Source organism: Coturnix japonica, chromosome Z, assembly GCF_001577835.2.
Source record: "Coturnix japonica isolate 7356 chromosome Z, Coturnix japonica 2.1, whole genome shotgun sequence".
NCBI classification, from domain to species: domain Eukaryota; kingdom Metazoa; phylum Chordata; class Aves; order Galliformes; family Phasianidae; genus Coturnix; species Coturnix japonica.
Window position 1 is genome coordinate 60,082,037 of NC_029547.1, and position 26,581 is coordinate 60,108,617.

At 42.7% G+C, this 26,581-nt stretch overlaps 1 protein-coding gene across 1 annotated transcript; it reads right to left on the reverse strand.

Moving 5' to 3' along the window:
- Positions 1-19,077: 19,077 nt before the first annotated feature.
- On the reverse strand, positions 19,078-26,575 carry LOC107306599. The gene is made up of 17 exons (XM_015849898.1): positions 26,317-26,575; positions 26,040-26,116; positions 25,725-25,850; positions 25,430-25,509; positions 24,967-25,078; positions 24,557-24,643; positions 24,214-24,324; positions 23,824-23,973; positions 23,498-23,649; positions 22,786-22,933; positions 22,156-22,293; positions 21,565-21,750; positions 20,843-20,998; positions 20,594-20,695; positions 20,375-20,477; positions 20,073-20,132; positions 19,078-19,785 (listed from the first exon to the last, which is right to left on the reverse strand). Exons 1-17 carry the CDS (start codon positions 26,432-26,434, stop codon positions 19,634-19,636), a joined length of 2,058 nt encoding a protein of 685 aa, XP_015705384.1. The 5' UTR covers positions 26,435-26,575; the 3' UTR covers positions 19,078-19,633.
- Between the last annotated feature and the right edge of the window lie 6 nt (positions 26,576-26,581).

Below are 26,581 nucleotides of genomic sequence, written 5' to 3' on the forward strand. Positions count from 1 at the left end.
TTTGGAGTACGGTGGTGGTAGTAGAAAAACTTACTAGCAGTCTTCCTACACATGCAAAGACATTTCCAAGAGGATGCATCTTTATTGGCATACATCATGGGACCAAAAAAAAGACTGTTAAAATGCTGAAGTAGAAGATGTTTCTAATGAATAGAAAGCAAAACAAGGATAATTAAGCAACAGAACAAGTTGCGCAGAATCTCTACCTCTGGTTATCCTTGAGACTTAGCTGGAGAAGTCCTATGCTCCCAAATCTGAATGCAGTGCTGATCTTTCATTGACCAAGATGTTTCACAGGAATTCTGTGAAGATGCCTTCCAGTCTGAACAGTTCTGTGATTTGAATGCTATGATTTCTAGTTATACATTTCCCTGAAAGTATTGATACTGTCATCTCCCTGTGGATGAACATCAGGCTTTAGTGGACCCTGCCATCATTCAAATTGGAAGAAATTTTCTTTATCAAAGAAATTTTCTTTATCAAAATATATAGAAATTTTCTATATCAAAATACGGAAGGCAACCACTGACACAATGAACTGTAATGGTACCTCTAATGTACATTATATCAAGGTAGAGCTATTGAGTTTTTCAGATGAAGGATCATTACCTGAATAGCTTCTCCGGTGCAACAAAATAAAAAATAATGATCACACTTGAAAAATTATTATTAGATGAAATGACTTGGTTACTCTAAGAGCTCGTAATTATCTCGTAATGTCAACATTACAGATTAATCGTTCACTATGTTTTTTCATAGAATGTTATTCCTGTAATTATTGTGGAAAAAGTCTTAAGCACTTAGTGTTGTGACAAGAATGTTTATATATTGTCATTAATATTGTGCACATGAATCAAAATTCCTCCTAAGTTTCTGACAACTGTCATCCCATTTCATATTCAAATACTTTTCTGTCCTCTTTCAATTTGCTATCAAATAGTTAAGTTTCTGCTTTACCATGATAAAGGGATATATCCAAGAAAGCCATTCATCTAGTTGAAATGAACATGACAAAATCCTTCAGAATCGAACACATTTCATGAGTTTACTTTAAGAAGAAAATTTTGTGAAGGCGATAGTTTCTCTTCATGACATTACTCTGAAAAGTTCACTGAAATAATGAAAGAGGGTGGAATAAAAGTGACAGTGTCACTCTCTTCTATTTTGTTACTAGCAAACTCTGCATTTCTGTGAATGTTGTGTTGTGTATCTTGTCCACAAGTTTTGTGGTCCTTGTTGATACCAAGAAAGAGCATCTCCACAAACAGCCTGAGCTGTACACATAATAAAGGATATTTATATGGAAGGCCAAAATATTGCTGTAATGAAAATAAAATTATAAGGCGCAGAATTCTAGGTCTACTTCAGAGTACACCAAGAATGCTAGTATGATACCAACAGAACAAAAGATTTCTTAGATCTGATTATAAAGAACTCTAACAATGTTAAAGAATAAAATAACTGCATGCTAGGACATTCCCAACTCTAATTTTTCTGCAAAGTATCTTTTATACCATTGTGACAGACAGCTTTTACTGCCTTCCATTTTTATTGCAGCCCTCAACTCAACTTAAAATCATAGCAGTGAAAGAAAAGCTGCCTTAATTTCTGTAAAAATGTTTTAATTTTATCATTTTTCAGTACATTTAGGTACTGCAAGGAACTTTCCTTGCATTTCTCTGCGTACTTGCAAGATGAATTTTTCTTTCATTATGTATAAGTAAAATTGCAGTTAGGACCTACAGGCATTTGTAGTCTATGAGGGTTGTCTTCTTTTCTGCTCCTCAGGCCTGGCATGAACTTTGGTCCCAAAGTATATCATTTGTCAATTTTGTGTCATTCAGGCATTTAAATACTGATACCTTTCTATGCTATGGACTTGCATAGGTTGAAGATGCTTGTGAAGTTTTTGTGAAGCAGGGCTGTCATACTTGGTCCTGCTTTGAGGAATAATTTTCCTGCCTGATGGAAGGATTTAGTTTATTAGAGAAATTTTTGCCCTACTGAGTGGAAGCTCTTGTCAGGAGACTGGAAACTACAAAGTGATGTCAAATTTCCTGACTTCAGGAGAACTACACCTTGTGTATGACTTAGTTACTGATTAACTTTGATATTCTGGGCACATAATTATAAACTCATCTAAATTAATTCAGTTATGCACACTTAATTTTGAGTTTTTAGTATCATAATTGAAACTCACTTGGATCTGATTTTCAGAGAGATCAAGAACACATCAGTTCCAAGTTTAAGGTGAATTAACAAAGCTAGAAAAGCAATCATTGGCAAGAACAGAGTTTTGCCTGACTTCCTAAGCAGTTCATTTCTATTGAGCTATCCTATGCTGGAAAGGACTTAAATGAAAAGGCATTCTGCAGCATTAAAATATATTTAAGATCTTCTGAATAAGAGTAAAAAAAAGAATAAACAGTAAGCACATGAAGTTTGGTAACCTGTTTGGATGAGTAAGAAATTTACTATGAAGAGCTGAAAGTTGTTACTGAGTGATGAAGTAGCAAAATAATAATATTCAATACAGATAAAAGTCATGAAAATTTACATCCAAGCAAATATGGGGGGGGGGGGGGTTAGGGGAAAGGGGTGGGTGACAATCAATTCCAAATTGACTATAATATAAAAATCTTTAGTAGCATTTAATGAAAATAGAATGCTCATACCATCATGTGATCATATGCAGTGCCTTCAGTTCTAAGATCAGGTCGATTCTGGTATGGATTTCAAATTGTGTAGTGACTGTGAAAAGAGAAGAAAGTCAAAGAATGATTAGATATGTGGAACAAATTTCAAAGGTGGAATGACAAAACTTCATATTCACACTTCTGTTTTCACGTGCCTCTTTGTGTGCTGGAAGGAGAATGTAAAGGTTTTTAAGTCATATTTATTTTGGAAAAACAGAAAAGCATTAGCTATCTTTGCCTGCTCCAAAGAGAAAAGAGAGTGATGGAGAATGAAGAAGATCAGAAGTAGAAACACAGCAACTGGGGAATATTCTTGCTATTTGTACAACTAGAAATACAGAAGTGGGAATGTACATTCAGAGTGATAATCCACCATAATAACCTTCGGGCTGAGGGATAACCTTAGTGACATACAGTTTTTGCCATGAGTTACTCACAGGCATAAGACTCAGCAAAACCAGACTGACCATATTAAGTTAAATTGCTGGTTGCTATTAGTGTGCTCTTTTGTATTGCTGGTGAGAAATACAATGAGCTAACAATGAAACCATAACTGAACTGCACAACGTAAGGAAATAAAAGCTGAGGACATAAAGTAGATTTTTGTAATAGAGATTATGGAGAAAACTGCCTGGTGGCCTGTCAGATTAACTTGTAAAATCTTTGGGAGCATATGCATAGCATTTCCAGTCCAGTAAGTTGCTATAATCACTGAAACTAAAAGTTTTGGGAATAGCTATGGGGAACTTCTGCACTGATACACTTTCTCCATTTCACTATTGTCACAAATGGAACAATGCACTTCACTTGTAAGAGAGAAACAGCAATATATTTATTGATACAAAAACTGAATTAACTCCTAGTCACAGATTTGGTCAACACCGAGGGATTATACATACAGTCAACTTGAGGTATAACTTTAGAAAAGCTAGCAAAGCCTAACAAACTATTATTCACTTACCAAGGATCTGTGTCAGCAAGGAGTCTCTTGATATGAAGGCATAAGGGATCTTTGCAGCAGGAGCTGATCGTGGCAAGAGGCAACCTACTCAAGTGGAGATCCTACTTTATAGGCCACTGTAATACAAAAAAGCTCAAAGGGCTCCTCCCTTCAATATGGTTGACTTCTAGTCATACTAGATACGAACTGCAGTTTTCAGCTAGATGTTAGTTTCTCCAAAATCTATCTTAAGCCAGACAGCATTCAGCACTGTGATTAGGCTGGTGCTAATGCAGTAGTCTTTAGAAGCAGAACAAGGTGACAGTTTCTTCACCAGTTTGCGTGGGCCAGAAAGCAACCAGTACTGTGGTCACTGACAAGGCTGAGGGTGAAATGTTCAGTCTGAAGAGAGGAGGGTAAGGAGGGGGGCAAACTGTCTCAACCACCTACAGAACATTATGTATAATGCAGTGCTCTGGAGACTCAAAAAAGATGAAACAATCACAAACTTCAAAATACAAGTCTCCCTTTGTCTTAGAATTACTCAGCAGCATTTGTTTAAGGTACACCAAAGAGACTTGAGTCAGAAACAAGACCACCTTATTGATGTTCAGATTCATGGCTGTGATACTCCATATTTTTTTTCTCTTCTGCCTCAATTCTACCTTGATTGTTTTTCTCTTCCTATGGGCTATCAGACCAAGTCCTTTGCCACACAAAAATATGTATTGCTTACACAGGACTGCTGACAGAACCTTTTCTGTCATTCCTATTGAAAGTCATCTCACAGACTTCTAGGCACAAAATAATTTGCATCACTTGACAATCAAGTTTGCTGCTTTTCAGTAAGATCAATGAAAGAAGTCATCAAGTGCATTTTACAATACACAAATATCAGAGTACCATCCACTGCACACAGTTTCCAGGTGTACCACGAACAGTTTAAGCAGAATATAAATAATTCAGGGAGCATGATGGTTCACAGAATTTCACAGGATTGTTCCCCAGAAAGCACAATAACAGACTACACAGCCTGTGCATTTAAAAACCAGGGCAAGATTCAACAATCAGTTTTCTTCAGAAGTTCCCTTCAGTACTGCACAAAGAAAAATAACTCTTACAATAACTGATACTATATATTCTACAATTAAAATCCTAGACTTCTGAAATCTATAATAAAAATGTGATTTTGTGGAGTTGGATTATTTTATTTTCTGAACAAATTCCCAAAACTGAATTTCACTTATAAAGGTAACTTTAATTAAATTCTATACAGGATGGAAAAAGACACCGCAGTAACTGCAATCCTATGCTGTGCAATGAGATATGAGATAAAATTTTCTTTTTTTCCACTGAGGAGTCATAGCTGATTAATGACATTTTTTACTTTTTTTCTGACTGTTGACATTGCTTTTCCTCATCTGCTGCATAACCTTGATATTTAGGAGTTTTAATAGTTCAAATGGGAAAAAAAAAACCACAATTTCTTGCCAATACCACTGCCTTTTATCCAGGACTGCCAATTACTTTTTGAAATTTTAGGAAGGTAAAAAAGAGCCTCCGTGCAAAACTGCTCAATTTTTACCCTTTAGTAAAGGATTTATAATTAGTTCTAGAGATTTTAAATATCACCAAGCTGCTTGAATTTTACCTAAAATGTAGAATTCTTCTCGTTTAGATCAACAAGTTCTAGGTGTACTTCTAGAACATAACAGCATGTTACTTTCATTGATCTGAACTTGAAGCATCTCTGTCATCTGCCAGCTAGAGGAACCTCAACAGGCTAAAGAAATGGAATGGGCTGACAGGAACCTTATGCAGTTCAGCAAATAGAAGTACCAATCTGAACCTGTGGAGGAACAATTGCATGTATCAGTACATGCTGGGAAACAGCAGGATGGAAAAGAGTTTCTCAGAAATAGTCCTGGGACTCTGAGCAGACATCATGTTGAACATGAGCCAGAACTGTGTCCTTACCAGAAAAGAATGGCAGTGGTTTCCTGGACTGCAATATGAGTGTTGCCAGCAGATGGACAGAGGTAATTCTTGCCCTTCACTCAACATCTATGAGGGCACTCAGTTCTATGTCCAGATCTGGTCTCTTCTTTGCAAGAGATACATAAGCATACTGGAGAGACATGTCCCACCCAGTGATGGCCACAAAGATTATGTGACTAGAGCATCTCTGCTAAGAGAGAGCTGAGAATGCTGGGATTGTTCAGAATTGATGTGGAAAAACTCAGGAGGAATCTTATCACTACTCAAAAGGACAGTGAAAATGGAACCAGTGGTGACCAGTGATGAACCAACAGAAAACAAAATATTCTGTCTGAACACTGGAAACCACTATCTCACTACAAGGGTGACCAAGCCATGGCACAGGTTGCTCAAAGAGGCTGTGGAATCTTCCTCCTTAGGGACATTCAAAAATTGTCTTGATGAGTGGAGAGGTGGCTGTGGGTGTCCCTGCTTGAGTTGGAGAGCTACTCCAGACTTCCTCCAGAGGTGTCCTCCAACTTCAACCATTCTGTGATTCTGTGATTTAAATAAGAAACTGAGCTAAGAATAAGGCCAGATTATTGAATTTGAAATTATCCAATTTTCCTTGATAATTAAACAATAAAACTCATTTGCATGCATAACCCTATAAGACTTGTTTCATGTTATGCTTTCATTATAATCTTTAAGAAGTCATGCTGTGTAGTATTTTATCACAGTTTTTTAGAAATGAGTTGCAAAGATTTTGTAAGTATGTTCAAAGTTGTTCATAAAAAAGACTCTTCAAGCATGTCTTAAAAACTCCATAGAAAGTTCACGTTCATTTGCAAGTAATTTTTTACCTGCCCTCACATCCATTCTTTTCATATCTTTGCAAAAGTGCATACTTGAAGAAGAGAGGGAAGGAAGAATAATATTGGTGATATGGATTTTGAGAATAATTATCTTTTCAATTTTTCCTAATGAGAAACAGAAACAGGCAGTCTCAAACCATCTCCTCAGCTGCTGATACGATTAATGTACTGATTAACACCTTTTCCAAGTTGGACTGGAGGTGAAAGCAATTCCATTTTGCAAAACCTCATGCCAGCCATTTGCTGACATCTTCATTAACCTCACTGATAAGAAAGCCATTTCACAATAAAAAAATTCAAGGCTACAGATTTTATCTTCACAGCTTCACCTAACAATGCTAATTCTTTGTGTGGAACATGCAGGTTCAATTACCTTGATCATTTCACTGTGCCCTATACCTTTTTTTTTTTTCCCTCTTTTTTTTTCTTTTGTTTCTTTTCTTTTCTTTCTTTTTTTTTTTTTTTTTTTGTTGTTGTTGGAAGGTTGACACAAAAGGAACCAATTACTTCACACTCTCTACAGAAGACTGATTTTCAAAAGGACTTTTCACCTTCTAACAAAAAGAGAGATCAAGAATGTAGATAAAAGTGAATAAAAGGGTCATCAAACACAGAAAGTTGGTTGAAAGTGCATACTAGAAGCAACAATGCCATGTAATTGCATTTGAAGCTGTGCTTCAAAATTCAAAATTCTTCAATTTTTCAGCAATTTCACTGGCTGACAAACAAAAACAAGCACCCTGGCTTCCCTCCAGTATACAGCTGCATTGTTAGAGCGTGTCCCTTGTTCAGACATGATAAGTTGCTAATATGGAGTCAGCATTTGGCAATGCTTTCCAGTTACTTTAAAAGGCGTATTCATTATTGGAAATGATTTTATTTTATTTTAATTTCTTTTAATTTTTTTTTTAATAGACTCTACTTTAGGATGTAAATATCTCACAGAAGAAAATGTAATGTCGTGTCAGAAAAGTTAACGTAATTCTCCTTTAAATCTCAGACATGCAGGTAAGTGAATATCAGTAGGTATCTGTTGAGCAGGATTCGAGCTTTTGTAATGACAGGATTGTTTCTTATCTCTTTCCTTTCAAGCATTCGGTAACTATTTTAGACCAGAGGACCCACACAGCCTCTGTTCATGCAAACGTGAATATGTCTGTGTTCTTGTTGTTTGAAATTTGATAGTCTAATCTTAACAAAATGCAAATTCCAGTACAATTTTTTTTTGCCTTTTCAAAATACACTCAAAATATTGTGACAGACTGACTCTTGTCCTCAAGCTGTGTTTGTTCTCATAGAGATTAGTTTTAGACCACTTAGTTTCATGCATAAAACACACGACAGATAACATGAAACTCTCCATCTGCCTTACAAAAATGTGGTTATTCTCTAACTCTGCAAAGTTAAAAACATCACTATTCCTTCATAATTCCACAGACATAACTGATCTCATATGATACCTGATCTTATGGTGAATTTTCTAAAATTTGGAATCCAGTATCTTGTAATGTATTAATGCTAGAAGTAAAAGCCCTTCATAGCAGTTTGGCATATTATCCATGATGCAGCATATATAGCATCTAACATTTATGTTTGCCGACTTAATTCACAGGTCTCCACAGCACTATCCAATAAGCAAGGAACAGAAACTTCATCATACAGGGAAGATATGACACATACTTTCTGTTGCACAACTGCAGTAACTTTTCCATCAAATCCACAAGTGATTCACTGCAGTATCCTACAGTCTGACAGAGATTTCCTCTATTCTGAGAACGTGTTCTTCACATTTTTTGTTGCCTCCTTAGTAATTATCATCATCCAGGCTTTTCCTTTTGTAACATTTCTTTCTGCACATTCAATATTCTGGCCCAGTTTTCAAAAAACGGAAGAGTTGTTTCTGGTACAAAAATAACCCAATGCTTAAGGTCACTAGCACAGTCCTAAACAAAAATTGGTTGTTCTGTTCAACAGTTACTGACAGCTACAGCTTTCCCTGTGTTACACTGATCTAAGCTAGTCCAAGTCACAGCCTGAACTAGCAAAAAGCTTCCTGATACCAGGGTCATATCTCCACAAAACTATATCCCCAAAAACACAAGGCTAGCAAAGCCTTAAGTTCTCCTGAGCAGCTGCTAATTGATCTGAGAAGTAGGAAAAAAGCTGATTAACAAAGCTGCCTAACTGAAATAAGAAAAAAAAAAGTGCTACTGGTACTGATGCTTATGGTAGTTTTACACATTGGATAATAGGAAGAACTGGAGAGATAAGGGGGCTCTGAACCTTTTCAGCTCAGCACTGTATGTTTAGACTGATTATTAAGAGGAGATGATGTTGAAGCATTCCTTTGAAATGCTTTATTTATGTATTAACACAGGCAGTGGTTGCTTGTTTAGCACAGCAAGCCTCTAACTCTACATTAATTTTGTTTTGTAGGCCTCAACCTGCTTGTTTACCACATGCCGGGCAGGTACCATACATCCTCTGAAGATACACGGCTGCCTTTGCATCTGAAAAAAATTCCCTTTGCAGTGACAGCTACTGCTTAGCCCCGTTACACCAGAAGAAATGTAGAGAAACTAAGACAGATTTATCCACAACCTTAATTCTTACCCTCTTGCCTTTTAAATTAATTTTCCAATTAATTGGACGCTGATCACCTTGCCTGATTAATCATAAAGGGCGTTCTACCTTTCAGGAGGCTAATTCAGAGTGCAGGCCTGTCTCTACTGGAAACAGAAGCTTCTGTACAGTGTTAATGGGCAGAAGGATGCATTCAACTTCTCTGCAGTTATTATGGGACCTTCTAAGTAATGTTCTCACAATTTGAGAAATATTTCACAAACAAAGAGGCAGCAAATGCCCACTCGAAGATAGATTTTAATACATACACAGAATACAAAGAAAACAGAAAAGCTTCAAGAGGATAGAGAACACAGGAGAATCAGACATACACAATGAAAAAATACAGTGTATGCTGTATATAAAAATATATATGGTATTATATGACACAGCATGCTTTGCTGTGCTTCACTATCTGTCACATACTATTGTCTATGTATGGTACCTTATATTCATAACAATTCGTACAGAGATATATTGTATATATGTCGATATGTATTATTTATTTCATGTATTTGTATAACACCAACACAGACCACATGGAACATACCATCAATGGGAGTAGTCTGCAGTTGAACAAGGAGCCAGGAACAGGATTCAAAAACATGCGCACACTTCTTAAGGCTTATGCGAATTTAAAATGAGTGAATATCTGCACCTGATACTAAACTCAGACTGACTGTCGAAGTTTGTTATAAGACACAGCTTGAAGGCAATTTCTCCTATTTTCATTTGTGAGTCACTGTATAAAATGCATGGAGTAATTAGCTAAAAGGTACCATAAACAAAGCGTTTCTAAAGAAAAGAAACAAACACAGAAGACAGATGCCAGGCATCGGTTTAGCTATGCAACATGTTACAAATGAGAGCAAATCCTGAATCTTAAAATAAAAAAGCTTACTGAGTAATGCAAGGCTAAGTGGGATGAGGTGATAATTAGCAGCATGACTTTCAGCTGTTCAGAATATAAGATTAGAAAAAATATATTTTTCAAAGTGACAGCAGTGTGAGTATTTGCCAGTGAATAATTCACTTTTTAAACATTAGAAAAGTAAGTCATTCATTATTTTCAATGAAAAACTTCACAGATTTTTCCACTATACCGTAATGCATGTATTTAATAGCAGAGCTATTGTACTAAGCTATTGTAGAAAAAACTCCTGCCAACCTGAGCTAATGGCCTGGAACAATAGGCACAATGGAACACAATGTAATGTTCTTTATCTGTTCTTGTGTATTTCAGGCAAAACAAATATTTTAGCTTTTAGTATTATTTTTTTTTTTATCTGGTACGATTTTTGCTTTTCTTTTCTTTTCTTTTTTTTTTTTTTCCTGCAGAGAACAAGTTTTATGAAGAAAGCATTCCCAGTGCTTTCACAGCAAAAATATCCTGACTTTGAAGCCCAGATTTGAACATTGTTAGTCTTAAGATATCATGGCCTGAGAATAAGCTCAATACCCTAAAACAGGAGTCAGAATGATGGGTACAAGTATGCTAGTCAGAAGAAACTTTACAAGACAGGTAGGGAACTAAATCTGACCATAATATGCACTTCTCTGTACTGTTTGTGCATACTTCTGATTCACAAAGTTATGAACTACAAGTTTACAGAAATGAACGTTGCATATTAATATCAGCTGAATTTGGTGACTAAGAGTGACTATTAAAAAGAGAGAAGAAAATCATGTCAGACTGAATTACCTCTAAGGAGAAGATTTTCAGATTGGGATTTGGAAAATGAAATAAGGAAGAGAGCCATCTGATGAATGGACAAAGATGAATTTCTGAAGTCAGCCAGAAACTAGAGTGTCTCGCTCCAATTTATAGGAGGGAGGCAAGGTTCTTTGATATATTATACACATCATGAGATTAAGAAACAACGGTTCAAATGTTGGTCCGACCAGTTTATTAGAAGTCCAAGCTGCTTATGAAGATGGGGAAGGGAAGGTGGGCGATAGGAAAGATAGGAAATATAAGCAAAGAGTGTCTGTAGAGAGCAAAAGAGATATTCACCACCAGGAGTCCAGAGAGGTACACAGTAGGTCCCTTGATCTCAGGAACTCCTCCGTTCACCGCGGGGGATGGGAGAAAGCCAGGAAACTGCAGCAAGCCGGCCTCAGGGGATCTTCCTAAGAGGTTTTTTTTTGTTTTGTTTTGTTTTTTTTCCTTCTTTTCTCTCTCTTTAGTGAGACATACCTGGCCCAACAGATAAGCCAGGGAGTGGTGCCTTCGTTGCCATGCACAATCATTATCACCTTTTGCAGTGGTCTGCTCCTTCAAGCACCACTTCTGGAAAAAGACTGTTTGTCCTGCTTCTCCTTATCTTTACAATCATAAGCAGAGGTACTGTGGCAAGGTGACAGCAACCATTCACCCTCCTAGATAATGAGCAGTTGTCAGTCAGAGTCTTACCATCAGAAAGGCCTCATGAAGCAAGCTTTGAGACAAAAAGAAACAGTTTTGTCTTTCACACTAAGAGTGAGAACAGTGCAAAGGTTTTGCCTCCTCAGACACTTCTGCAAACAGATGAGGGTGCAACAACATGCACACACTGCAGGAAGTCTGGAAACACAGAAGGACAAAAAATGTATTAGGATATTAAACTGATAGGCTCAGATATTAAATATATAAATATATCAAATATAAATAAATTATATTCATAAATAAATTATATAAATTAAGTATAAATTAATGAACACAAAGTTCTGCCTTTTACTGGGCTCTGATGGAGTACCACTAAGGAAGTGAGTTGCTGCTTTCTGGGAGACCCATCTTCCTGAGTCCACAGAAGATGCCTGCAGTCTTCAGTCCGTACCTTATTAAAACTCCAAATTGGACCCATCATCTGCAGAAGGTACTCAAGCTTCAGAGAGCAGAAGAAGAGCTACATCCACCTAGTAGGAGGTGCCCCTGACTATAGCGGGGGGTTGGAAATAAATGATCTACGAGGTCCCTTCCAACCCAAACCATTCTGTGATTCTACGATTCAAGGATGCTTACTATTTTGTTCCTGATACAACAGAATAATTTCATAGAATCACAGAAGCACCAAGTAATTAAAACTGGAGAAGACCTACAAGACTATGTAGCACAGTTGTTTATCAACACTTTATCTAGGCTGTGATTAGAAGAAGTCTGATTACAGCGAGAAGTAGACAAAGAATAATCCAGCCACTTTCATGGGCAACAAATATATGCAGAGATTAGAGTGTAAATCTGTTGTCTATTAAATGAGTAAGTAAACAGGTAAATAAAAGGTTTACCAAAAATTGTTTGTTTTCTGCTTAGGAAGGTGAAGCAATCAAAGAAAACGGAAAAAAATAAGAAACAAAATGAGATCTAACAATTCTAATATTTCCTGTCAGCTGCTGACACACTCAGACTAGAAATGAAACCCTTATCTTTGAAATAAGATTTCTCTTCTTGATCAACACACCTAATTTGCAGTCCCTGCACTATTTAATTTTTGGCACATCTAGGATGTCTACCACAGACTTTCAAACACTGTCATCACATTAGTATTATTGGGAGGAGGGAGTAAAACAGTCATTGCGATATCCATCTGAGGTCTTGCATGAAGAGGTTAGCTGTATAAACATGCTATGCCATGACTTAAAGCCAAAGCTTGCAATTATTAAAGTTAGGAAGGTGTTGCCTAATAGGATATAAGGAAAAGAAAAGCTCTGAACTTAATAAAAATTTCTACTTGATTTTACACTTTCCTTCACACCTCTAAGATTCTGCCTACATAGCTGCAGTGACTCTGGTAATGACACAAGAAAACGCAAGTACCACCTCCTGAGAGCAAACAAACTACCAAAGATTTTGGGCTGGAAAAGCTGCTTGTTCTTCGGGACTGGTTATGTGCACAGTGCCCTGAGGAGAGGCACTCAGAGCACTCAGGATAGCAGATAATGGCCTTCAGTTGTGCCAGGGGAGGTTCCGGTTGGATATCAGGAGAAATTTCTTCTCAGTAAGAGTGGTCAAGCATTGGGATGGGCTGCCCAGGGGAGCGTGGAGTCACCATCCCTGGAGGTGTTCAAGAAACATAAAGCTATGGCACCAAAGGACATCATTGGCATGGGGCACGAATGATGGTTGGACTAGATGGTCTTAGAGGTCCTTTCCCTTCTTAATGATTCTATGAAATCACAGGTGCAAAAATTTTCCTACTGTGATAATTATGTGATCTGCTCTTTCTATCTCTTGAAAGCTTTGCTAGCCTTTAAATTCACAAATATCTAAGTTTTATTTACTGCGGCTTCTGCATTTGACATATCATTTAGGTGCTGGTAGGCTTCATGAGAAGAAACTCATTTTCAGTTGTTTTAAGTGAAACCCAAGAACTGACTGTTCTCAAGTTTTGTTGCCTACTGATAATGAGGAAAAGAACCATATACATTTCCTAAACCAATTCTGTTGGTGGTCACTCAAAGTTGAGGATTTTAAGGCCAGAGGACCAAAAATTTGTCTAGGCACTGAACCCAGCTTCTCAGGCATACTGTGCGCTGCTCACTGGATCCTGTTTTCTTTTAGTTTCTAAGAACCAAAATACAAATCTAATCCAGAACAGTTACCATGAAGATTATTATACTAAACTGATACTAAACAAATTGTAGGCCGTTTGTCAAACAGGAGCCTTACTTCTTTCCTCTTCCTTCACAAACAAGAGACAAATCTCTGCCCATTACATTCAATGTAAGATGGAAATTCTTCTGTGTTCACAGACAAGAGAGGATCAGGTAGATTAGTAACATATTTCTAATAAAAATGTCCAGGATTTGCCATGTTACTGAACTGAACATGGTAAAGGCTATATACATACTCATCTTGATACTGAAACCAAAAGAATCCTATTTTCAGCAAAGCACAGAGAGCTTCTGGCTTTATGATCTTTATGAGAAAGAAAAGGGAAGAGCTTCTGTTAAAAGGAGAAAATAAATAATGTCTGAGACTGGCTGCAGAACAGTACCTCTCTGTTCTTCACTTGTGTCTTGCGGTAAATAGCACTTCTGTTTTATCCAAAAACATGATCTCTATTTTACAGGTGGAACAACACAAATGCAGACATGGATCCCCAAATCCTCAGTGATGTTCTAGCCATCCAACTGTTTGATACCTACTGACCCCTAGCACCTGACGATGCTCAACATCCAGGGTAAAACTGACTGATGAAAATCCCCCAGCAGATCAACATCAGAATCAGAGGCAGGAGTACAGACCATCCTACCCTGAGGTTCAGCCCAGATGTGCCGTGTTCCCATAAGTAACCAAGATGCTCGAGCAAAGCACGTGGTGTTTTCTCCTGGTGGTCTGTATGGACTGAACACCTACCAACCACCACCCCATGGAGTAGCCTGACTTTTGCATCACATCCTTATAAAGCTGTGCTCAGCCCTAAACGCACACCCTGATGCTGTTACACAGGTCGTCGCTTTGTTATGGGCATCAGGTGGCAAATATCTATGCAGTTCTGTGTCAGGGTTTTCACCTGGAGGAGTAATTAAAATCAGTATGTGAAGTTTTAGCTGTCCTCAGTCTGGAGCAGAAACAGCTGCTGCAGCCACAGGCTGCTCGCTGACTGGGCTGAGCTCAGCAGCAGGAGGGACTCCTGTGTTCTTTTCCTTTCCTTCTGAGCAGGCAATTACAGCAGTTACTAGGGGCACGGAGAAGCAAGAACAGAATGATACAATAAAGCAGAATGAACTAAACATGAGAATAACTCTGCAAGGAGAATATATACCCTGTAAAAATATAGAAGTATTTATACTGATATGTAACTACAGATATATAATCTTTTCCTTTTTCCTAGACACTGCATTCCAGAGGGTTTTTCTCCTATTTTCCTCTGTTCCAAACTGTACTGAGCAGCAGCAGAGCTTGGAACCTGGAGCCAGAATTGTCGCTTTGAGAATAAAGCTGAGTTATCAGGAGGAGAGATTTGTGTTCTGCACGGAATGTCTGATGTGGTGATTTATTTCTGTTCTCCCCACAGCGTCTTACAGATTGCTATCAGAAGCCATTCAAATAAATAAAGAAGTAAATAAATAAACAAATAATTACACAGAAACTGTACAGAAACAAAAGAAAAGCAGGCATTGGTTTTGGAACAGCTTATTCTGTAAATTAAAGGAAGAAAAATCTCATTATTTCTGTGACTTGAAAAAATTTAAACACTCAAGTGTACTACGTTCTTATGTTAAAAATGTTTTTAAAAGTAGCAGTAAATCATTCTATTTTCATGCGTAATGCAGCTGTAGTATCTGCAATTCCAGTTTACATTCTCACTACAAATAATGTATGTGATTTTCAACTGCAATATTTACAGCAGAAAGCCAATTAAAAAGTTACTTTCTTCTCCGTTGATGTGGCAAAATATTTTGCAGTGTTTAGCACTGACATGACATTAACGTTCAGCCTGTTTTCTTTTTAATCACAATCAATTTTCAAGGCTTTATCTTTCCTCTTTCTTTCTTTCTTTCTTTCTTTCTTTCTTTCTTTCTTTAATTTCTTTCTTTCTTTCTTTCTTTTTCTTTCTTTCTTTCTTTCTTTCTTTCTTTTCTTTCTTCTTTCTTTCTTTCTTTCTTCTTTCTTTTCTTTCTCTCTATCTCTTCTTTCTTTCTCTCTATCTTTCTCTCTTTCTTTCGTTCTTCTTTCTTTCTTTCTTTCTTTCTTTCTTTCTTTCTTTTCTTTCTTTCTTCTTTCTTTCTTTCTTTCTTTCTTTTTTTTTTTTCTTTTTTTTCTTTTTTTTTTTTTATTCCTTCACAGTGAATTAACATTGTTTCTGTGCAAAGACTAGAAAGGGAAAAAAGCACAAAAACTGTACTTCTGTTTTCTCTATATCTCGTGCCAGATGCATCGATTCCATTATTTTACTAGAGAACCATCTGACGCTAGCATATTCTTACTACTAAAAGGAATCATAAGTACAGACTGTTATTATTTACCTCTTCACACAAGGACTTGCCTGCTCAAACCAAGATGTGTGTTTGAATATAAGGAGAGAAAAAGAGGAAGACATTTTGAAATGAGGCTGTTTTGTCATTCTGCCAAAGCAAGTCAAAGAGTGAAAATCTGCAGTTGGGAATCGAAGTTGGCAGCAGTGAAATCAGCTGACCCATCAGCATCAACAGTGCAGCCTCGGCCCAGCCCTCAGTGCCGACCTGGCATCGGTCGCTATTCATGGGCTGAAACCAGCGCATGGGGTGCAGTGCAGGGACGGCTCAAGGTATGGCTAATCTGTTTGTGGATCTTGATATGTTGGCTGAACAGAGTCCTGTGAAGTGCAGAAAATACACAGCTGTGCTTTCTGTTGTGATAAAGGAATTTGAGAATGGGCTTCAAGACTGTGGGAAAAAATAAATAAATAAATAAAACACCAAATTTGGGTTTATTTGTGCCTCCATTTTCGTCCCAGTGCTGGAAGGAGTCCTACAGGAAAGGAAAGCTAGGGAGGGACTTTTTAGAAGAGCAGTTAGTGACAGGATGAAGGAAAATGGCTTTAAACCAGTACATGGTAGATTTAGAGTGGATATTAGGAATCAGTTATTTACTCTGAGGGTGGTGAGATGCTGGAACAGGTTGCCGAGGAAGGCTGAGGATGCCCGTTCCCTGGAAGCATTGAAGGCCAGGCTGGATGGAGCGGTGCACAGCCAGGTCTACTTGGAGGTTTTTTCTTTCTATAGCAAAGGGTTGGAACAGGTGATCTTAAAGGTCCCTGAATGGTGGGTGTTGTTGTGCCACAGTACCTCTGCTTATGATTGCAAAGATAAGCAGAAGCAGGACTAGCAGTCTTCTTCAGGGGTGCTGCACGAAGGAGCTGACCACTGCAGAAGGCGATAATGCTTGTGCCTGGCAACAAAGGCACCACTCCCTTCTGGCTTATCTGTTGGGCCAGGTATGTCACACCAAACTAAGGAGAAAAACAGCCTCACAGAAATGGAGGATAAAAGGCCCTCACTAAACTGTGGACTTTGGGAGACAAACTCCCAAAGATACCTTTGACGGAGAATTCCCTGAGGGGAAAACTTTGTCGGAAGAACCCCCGGGACCGGCTTGCTGCGAGCTCCCTGGCTGTCTCCCATCCCCGCGCGTGATCAGACGAGTTCCTGAGATCATCGGACCTACTGTGTACCTCGCTGGACCCACGTGGTGACTATATCTCTTTTGCTATCTGCAAAGACTCCTTGCTTATATTTCCTACTTTCCCTATCGCCTACCTTCCCTTCCCCGTCTCCCTAAAAAAACACCTAGGTCTTTTAATAACTGGTTGGACCAACATTTGAACCGTTGCTTCTTAATCTCACGCCGGGTATACACATATCAAAGAACCTTGCCTCCCTCCTACAAATTGGAGCGAGACAGTCCCTTCCAACCCAACCCGTCTTATGACTGAGGGTAACTTCCTGGTCCAAGTACTAGATGCACCAACCTGAGGTGAAGCCTTACTGGACCTGGTGCTCACCAGTGCAGAGGAGAGCATTAGAGAGGTTAAGACTGGAGGCAGCCAGGGCTGTAATGGTCAAGCCCTGGTAGAGTTTGTGATCTTGAAGAAAGCAGAGTCAGGACCCTGAACTTAAGGACGGCAAGCTTGTAGCTGCTCAAGGAATTGCTGGATGGGATCTCCTGGGTAACAGTCCATAAGGGAACAGTTCCTAAGGGAACAGAACAGAGCTGGCAGCTCTTTAAGGAGGGAATTGGGCTTGTTTAGCTTGGAGAAGAGAAGGCTCCTTGGAGACATTATGGTGGCCTTCCAGTATTTGAAGGGTGTATATAAATAGGAGAGGGAATGACTCTTTACATGGGTGGATAGTGGTAGGAAAAAAGGTAATGTTTTTAAACCAAGACAAAGGAGCTTTATGTTGGATATTAGAATGAAGTTTTTCTCTCTGAGGGAGGTGACGCACTGGAACAGGTTGCCCCAGGAGGTTGTGGATGCCCCATCCTGGAGGCAATGAAAGCCAGGCTGGGTGTGGCTCTGGGCAGCCTGGCAAACCTTCACATAGCAAGAGGGGTTGAAACTACATGATCATTATAGTCTTTTTCAACCCAGCCTATTCTCTGATTTTATGATCCTGTCATTCTGTAATGCTATGATTCCGTCGATGTAAATACATTACTTGCAACTTTGGAACTGAGATGTTTAGAGTTGTAATGAAGGGACTGACCGTGTCTCTTTACCAGACTTTTACAGAAGTCCTCCCTTACCAGAGAAATATCCCTCACTTAGCAGCCACCCCTTGCTCATGTCTGCCAGCTTTCTGGCAGTACATTTGTGAACTACTGTTTTCAAGGGTGAAGCACCAGAAGAGTAAAATCCCATCACAAACCTATGACAAGGACCTTGAATGCGCACTGAGAATTGCAATCTCTTAGTTTCCCCAGTCACGTATCCCACTGGTTTTGTGGTTTTGTTTCTCCCTTTTTGATATGTTTTAAGAAACCACATTAAAAATCATAGTGAGATTTGTTACTTCAAATACTTAATGTTATTATATATTTAATGAGGGCCGCTCTGAAAGTAATGCTTCCTATATTACACTGTTGGTGTTGCAAAAGTGTTCCGTCACTTCCAGAGCAGTGGAGTGTGATTACTTTGCACCTGTAAGACATAGCTATGGAATCAGTGCAGCCTCAAGGTATGCACATATTTGCTGCCAGCAACCAACAAATCCTCCTCTCATCTCGGTAGCTGCTTTGTGTGAAAGATGAAGACAGCCTGGGAGACTTCACTGTGGGGATGATATTTTAAAATTTTATTGATTGATTGATTGATTCCAGATTGGTAGCTGTTATAAGGATCTCTTCTCAGCCCCCTGGGCATTTGGATTGCTTTCTGCTACACTCTCTTCTTTTCATTCTCTGGTTGTAAGTACTTCTCCTGATGCTTGAGCAGGAAAGCAAAGACTTGCTCTCTATAACTTCCTGGAGGTTATAGTGAGCTGGGGGTTGGCCTCTTGTGTAATCAGTGACATTAGGAAATATTACTTCTCAGAAAAGGTGGTGAGGCATTGGAATGCACTGCCCAGGGAGGTGGTAGAGTCGCCGACCGTGGGGGTGTTCAAGAGATGTTTGGACATTGTGTTGAGGGATATGATTTAGCTGGGAATTATTGGTAATGGTTGGAGTAGATGATCTTCTAGGTCTTTTCCAACCTTGATAACTGTGATTCTGTGACTTGGCCTGTGTGACATCTTGGAAGGCTTTGTGATCCAAGTTTAATACAAGTCATGTTCCTAAGGATGGACGTCTTTGCAGGGGCAGAAACAAAGGGATGCAAATTAGTCCCCTGCAGACTATATTGCCCCCACCCACTGTTCTTCCATGTCTTATTTTGTACATTGATGGGGTAGTGGCCTTGAAAGACCTTGAAGAAAAGGCGATGGGGTCCTTAGGAACAATGTATGCCAGTTTAAAGATCTGGTATGTCCTTCAGTGGAACTGCATGCTGTTGCTGACTATCCAGTCCAAAAATGGATATGTATCCCCATGCAAGGGAACAGCTGTGTCATTGGAGGTTTAATCAGAGCCATCTTGACAAAGGCTGACAGCAGCAGCACAGTGATCTGAGCCAGCTCTGTCGTCGTACTGCCGTATTCGTTTGACATCTGTCAATTACTCCAGTTGCCACAGAACGGACTGCTGGGTGGGCATCATTTTTCAAAGGCTGGAGGGCTGCAGCAGAAGGAAACAGAGCAGCAATTAAAACCCCCAATCTGCAGAGAGCCACCATCTTCCACTCCGGACCATGCCAGCCCCACCTACTGCTTTTCCTGGCCAGGAATAATGGGTGGGACATAGGGATCAGCTGGAAGCCACTGCTCAGAATTGCCCCACCTGCCCCAGGAATGCTCCTCTGCCCCTGCAGCATTTTCTTAAAGCAGGGCAAGGCACAGCTGCACACTGCCCAGGCTCTGCCCCCTGCCCCTTGCCCCAGCACACACAGCAGTGCCCTCACTCACCGCTGCAGATTGCATTCAGCTTCTCCCGACCTTGTTTCCTGGAGTGCTGCATAGCCAGCCCTAGGGAAAAAACTCTCATCAGACCCCCACTCCTCAACACAATCCCATGAGCACAGACCCTGGCCCCACCAGCCCAGCCACTTCCCCTCCCGTGCTGCAGGCAGGGACAGTGCCCAAGGGAAAACCTAAGGAAGGCACCCATCCAGGCATGGCCAGGCATGGGCAGGATTTATCTGGGGACTGCAGGGCTGTGCCTTGCTGCCAGGGCAGGGCTGAAAGAGGGACCAAGGGGCTGGGCTCACCAATGAATTCAACAGCCTCATATCGCAAAGGGGCCTGAGAATCGTCTAGGTATGACAGGCTCTGCCACAGGTATTCATCCACTCTCCTCCTGCTCTGCTGCAGCTGGAGAAGAACACAAAGGCATGAGGCTTGCAGAGTCTCCCCAGCTGCTGGTGCAGCCCCTTCTGCCAGCATCCCCTTCCCCAGAAAAGGGGCAAGGGCTCTGTAGTTTTTCTTACCAAACACTCCTTGATCTCCATTTTTCTCTTTCTCTGGGCCAGGCGCTTGAGCGTCTTCCACCCGAGGAACTTTGCACAAGCTATGAGGGTTTCCCTAGAGGCCTGCAAAGCAACAGATGTAGGGAGATGGCAGCACAGACACACATCCCAAGAGTTCTAGTGCTTGCCAAACTTGCCCTCAATTCCCAAAACACCCCTGATCTATCAGCACACCATTGCCTGCACACTGGACAGGTCTGAAATTTGTACCTCTGCAACGCTTGGGGTCTCATCACTCATTTGAAACAGCAGAGGAAGCAGGCCTGTGCACACGACGTTCTTCATGCTTCTCTTTTCACAGAACGTCACTGCTTCCATCACATCCTTGAAGAGGCGGATGGAACCTTCTCGCACTTCACTTGACACCTGAGGGAGGACAACAGGTGGACCTCACCAACACACTCTCACTGCCCATGGTGAGCATGAGTGTAGGCATGGCTGATGTGAAAGGAGGTGCTCTGGAGTCACATTCTGCACAGAGGTGCCGTGCAGTCATGCAAAGCAATGTAACAGGTTTCCAGCATGGGGTTGTCTGTGCCTCAGAGTGCTCCTCCAGCCACCCCACCAGGTCAGGGCAGAGCTCCCTGGGCACCAGGACCAGGAGGAGATGGGGCTGGCCCTTGGCAATGCCCCTGAGGCACATGCTGCCTGCTCAGCTTCCATCTCCCTGCTATAGCACCTGGACAGATGCATGGCACTGGTAGCAAAGGAAGCACTTGGCAGTCTGCAGGTAAGCTTTGTCAGAAGATGCTTTGCACAGGAGCCAGGCTGGGACCCAGTGCAGAGGCTTACACCAGCAACAACTACTAAGCTGCCAGGGACAAGGCAGGCTGGGCTGCAGGGCCCAGAGGATATCCAACAAATGCCCAGGGGAGCAAAGAGAGGAGACCAAGCATACATTTGCAAAATTTAGCCTCCTGCAGCTGACTTACATGATTGAAAAGATGCAGGAGCTTCCAAGCCAGATTCACAGCAATGGAAGAGAACCTTCTCTTCCCTGGATGACTCATCACATTTGCGAAGATCTTCACTGCCATCAGAGCAATACGTGTGTTCGCATTGTTCGCAAACTGCAGTGTCTCCATGATATTTGGCAGCAGGTCCCCTATTCCTCTTGCCTGTACAAAACACATCATTTCTTTTCATCAAAAGGGCAATGGCCATCCTGAAATAAAAGCTCTGATTACGGAGCACCACATGCATGCCTTGCTTCCTGGCAGCTACCACAAGAATGGCAGCAGCAAACTCTGGACAGGTGGTACACTGTTAGGGATGGGGGGGACAGGAGAAGGAGGGCAGGTGAACAAGGACTCTGTGTCTCCTGCTCAGCCTCCCCCTTTTACAACATGCCCCCAGGTAACCCATCTGGAAAGGTCCTGGAAATCTGCCCAAACAGCCACTGGGCCACACCATGGCTGTCACCCGAACTCCTGACTCTCAGGGAAGGCCAAGGCCCAGTATTGCCTACTGCCCCAGCGCCAGGATGCCAACAGGAGTGTTTCATTTGACAAGGTCCAGCTCACCATCTCAGGTCTCTCTGACATCAGCAAAAGGCCTTTGAGCACTAGCCAGAGTATTGGCAGGCTTTTAACCTTCAAAAGCACCTGAAGCAGTTCTGGCTTATACAGCTCTTGCAGTTTCTCTTCAGTGGGATGCATCACCTGAAATAAAGGCAGCAGTGAGAGGCAGGCAGAGGCTGCAAGACTCTCTGCACACTGCAGCTCCTGGCTCCTCCTGCAGCTCAAGGCAGGGCACCAGAGATGCACGACCTGGCCTGGGGCAGCTGTGCCTTTGGAGGGCCCCATGGTCCCTCTGTGCCCCAGACCCAGATCAATACAGGATGGCTTTTTGGCTTCCTCCTGCCCTCTGACCCCGTATAGCCTCTTGCTGTCACACCTTTGAGGGGTGATTGACCAGCAGGAGCTGGCACAAAAATGCCACCAGATGTTGGTGTCCATGAGCTCTTCCTCTCCCTATCCCTACAGCCTGCTCAGCCTGTGCGGACACCTTCCCTCTCCCTGGCTCCAAGCATGGCCCCAATTCTACTCTGCCCTGCCCTGGTTTTCCAGTGTTGGGAGTAAGGCAGGAGGGAGGCAGGGAGCTAGGCAGAAAGAGCCCTGAAGAATAGCATGATGACTTGTCTGGTAACTCACAGCCAGAAGAAGGAAGCCCAGCCTCGTTTTGGTGACATTCAAGATCCCACACAGCATTTGGCTTTGGAGGATACTGAACAGTTCAGCCAAGAAGTGCTCTGAAGTCAATGCCAGTGAAAGCAATCTGTTCCAGATGTCCAGGGTGGTACTACAAAGAGAAATGCTGTGTTAGCAGCCTCAGACTAGCAGAAACACTAAATCATAGTCTGACATGGCAACTGAGCACCTGGTGGAAGGCAGGGTGAACCCAGAGAAGCTCAGAGTAAGAAATGCAACTGAGTCACTGGAAGGGGGGGAGTCAGGATCCATCCTCTCCCAGACCTCATTTAAGGGGTAGCAGAGGAAGCAAGGTAGCAATGGAAGCAAGGGTATCTCTCTGAAGATCCCGGTAAACCTCAGGTCTTCCAAAGTTAAGCAGCTATTTTTCCTTTGTTTCTGCATCCGTGGCTACTGCACATGAGCTTATCCTTGCTTGCTGCAGTCTGGGAACCTGCTAACCCACTGTCATTGAGGGGCAGGGCAGGAGCCTGATGGGGGGCTCTGGGCTGCCATGGTTGATATTGGCTGCTGCAGCCCACCAGCACTGGAAAGCACAGTGGAATGGAGGGCCTGCTCCTCAGGATGTCCTGCAGCTTTCCTTGGCTCTGGCAGCGGGAACATCTGAGCCCTGCTCTTCTCATGGAACAAACACGCAGGCTGTCAGGGCTGGTACCTGTCATTCTCAGGAAGGTCAATCAGCACACTCATCAGCACATCCCTGGGAAACTCCATGGCCAGTACATCCAGCACAGAGAAGAGGATCTGATGTGCTGATGCGTTGTTGCTTCCCAGGTTTCTCTGGATGAACACCAGAATCTCTGGCACCTGGTGGGAGGACAGAAGGAGAATGCTGCTGCTGCTGTAACTGCAGCCATTTGCCACACTACCACTATTATTACTGCCCTTCCCACAGCTCTTTTCTGCCTTAAAATGGCTTTGGATGCCCAAGAGCTGTGGAGAGTAGGTCAGGGCACAGCAATCCAGCCTGAGACTGCTTACATCTGTCAGCCAGGTGGCAGGATCTCTCAGAATCACATCCAGCATCGTGTTGGCCCACTTCTTATTGTCTCCGCTGGACTCTTCCGTGGTCTGAAGGATCATGCAGATGATGTCTCTCCAGTGATGAGGCCGGACAAATTTTGCAGATGGCTATGGCAAGAAGGAAGGAATGGAGGGAAGACACGTCAAACTGAGTGAGAGAGCAGGGCATGGAATGGGAGGACCAGAGGAAAAGGAAAGATGAAGCACCGTTGCTTCAAGGTAACTGCATGCCAAAGTCTTGTCTCCCATCTGTGCCCAAGCTTGTCTCACAGGTACTCCTGAGCCGTAGGCTGCTCTGGGAAACAGGGAAGAAGAGACAGCCTGGCTGGAAAGTTCCTGGCTCCTTACCTCCTGACAGGAATTGCTATTGCTGGCAATGAAACTGCTGAGATTCCAGAGCCGTTCCATGGCCCTTTCTTGTACAATTTTGTTCTGGGTGTTGGTGAAGCATATCAGCACCTGTGAGGAGAGAAGCTGCTGATGCCCACTCCAGCAGAAGCAGTACTGCTGAAACCCTGGCTGGAATCATCGCATCCATCCAGGCTTTCCCTGAGCTGGAGCCAAGCCCTTCATGAGGCTACTGTCACTGATGTCCCTTGTAGGCTCCTGCTGCTGCCCATGTTGTTCCTATGCAGTAGGCTCTAATTCTGTCAAAGAGAACTCTGGGGACAGAGCTATGCAATAGACTGACCTCCAAGATATTCCACAGCTTCTCAATGTTGGAGGTAAGCTGGCTGACCACCAACATCTGCAGCATGTGGTCCATAGCATGCAGGGTCTGTAAAGAGAACGACAGACTCTGAAAGTCTTCCAGAAAGCCCTCTCACCGCAAGAAAATTGCTGTGAATCCCTTTGAAGACCAAGGAAGGACACCCGCAGATGCATGCACAGCATGGGAGAGGTTCTGTGGCCACAAAACTGCTGTGAGCAGACCACGCTGTGAGCACTGGTTGTTGCCAGGCCTGTGGCAAGAGTGAGAGGGAAGGGAAAGGAGTGTGGTGGGGAAGCGAGGCCATGACCCCTCTGGCAAGGATCATTTGTAAGGTCTGCACATGAATAATTCAGAAGCATGGGATCTCCAGTAGTTTGCCCAGTACATACGTGATTGTAGAGGGCAATGTTCAAGTCCTCTCTTGGTGGAAGGTAGAAGACAGATTTGAAGCAGGCATTTAAGAGACCTCTTATTTCATCCTGCTCAATGGCCTTCACTCTGCTGCAAATAGAGAGACCTTGTGTTGGGAGCAGTGGCTGGATTTTGAGGCAGGGGTGGAACAGGTCCTCCCCTGGGAAGGGCTCCCTGGGAGGGATGGGGAGCCCTGCTGGGAGGCACTTGCTCCACGGGGTTGGCCCAGGGGGTAGAGATAGTCCTGCTGCCTCCTGCTTTGGGTGAAGAGCCGAGACCCTGCAGGGAGCTTCAGGGCTTCCTCCAGCATCTGGAGAAGACCAGAGCAAGGGAGAGCTGAGGGCCTCCCTGCTTACATGGGGGATGCCTCCTGGCTACAATCATGGCTGCCATAATTGTGCCCTGGGGATGTGGTGGCAAAACCAGGGGCTGGGCTGGTACCTCAAGCTGGTGATCGCAAGCATGGCCTGGTACCGCAATGCTGTGCAAAGCTTGTCCACAGGCTCATTCTCCAGCAGCTCCTGCAGAGCAGAAATGGAATGGGACTTCACGCTGGTCAGCAGGGCCACAGAAGCTCCAGTGCCCCCTGCCCAGGACCAGAACGCAGAGGTACCCTGTGTCCCACTGCAGAGATCTCAGTGGTACCCACAGTCCCCCTGCCCACCCCAGCTTATAAGGATGCCCAGTCACTGGGTAGCTCTGCCCCCTCCCACAACCCCTTATATTGTCCCCTCACCTTGATTTTCTCTGCCAAGTTATTTTCATGGCAGAAAACAGCCAGGCCCTCACATGAGTCCTTCTTACTGCTGACTTTGCAGATGTTGCAGATGCTCTCCAAGAACATCATCTTCAACAGCTCGTCCTGGGAACCACAGAAAGACAAGGAGGGAGTGTGAGTTGGGAGAACTGTGTCCAGCAGGCCCAGAGCATTGCTGGGTTTAGAGTAGTGCAGGACGCCTGGAGGGCAGCAGTTCTGTCCAGCCAGCATCCCTCCCGCAGTATGAAGGCAGTCAGAGGGACCATCTGGGGATGCCAGCGCAGCTGAGTTTACCTTTTCTGTACTCCTGAGGTACTTCTGTATGACATCCATGGCCTCCTCCTTTTCAGAGAAAGGCAGGGAATCAGCACCTAATCAAGGAAGAAAGAGAGCAGTGATGTAGAGGGGCCAAAGGCGGGTGCGAGCAGAGGAAGGAGCTCTGGCCGTTCCAGCCCTGGGCTCGCTCCACAGGCACAGTCTGCCCGTGCCTGTCAGGACAAGGGGGCCTGGTGTCAAGCAGGGGGCACTCGCTGCCCCAGCCCTGCCCACCACGCTGGGGACCCTCACTCACCACAGTGCAGAGGCTGCACCTCAGTCAATTCATAGGGCTCTGGTTGAGATTTTCTCTCATGGGGAGCCCTAATCTCCTTCCAGGCCACCTTAGGGCGTTTAGGAGGTTTCTTCTCCATCCCGAGGGATGAAGGCTAAGGGTAGGGATACAGCAGCTGTGGGGCTGCCAAAGGTAAAGCAAAACGACTTGGGCTGCGCTCGGGGGCTCTTCGCCAGACCCGCACACTCCTGCCCTGTTTCCTCGCTGTCCTGACGGACACTGCAGG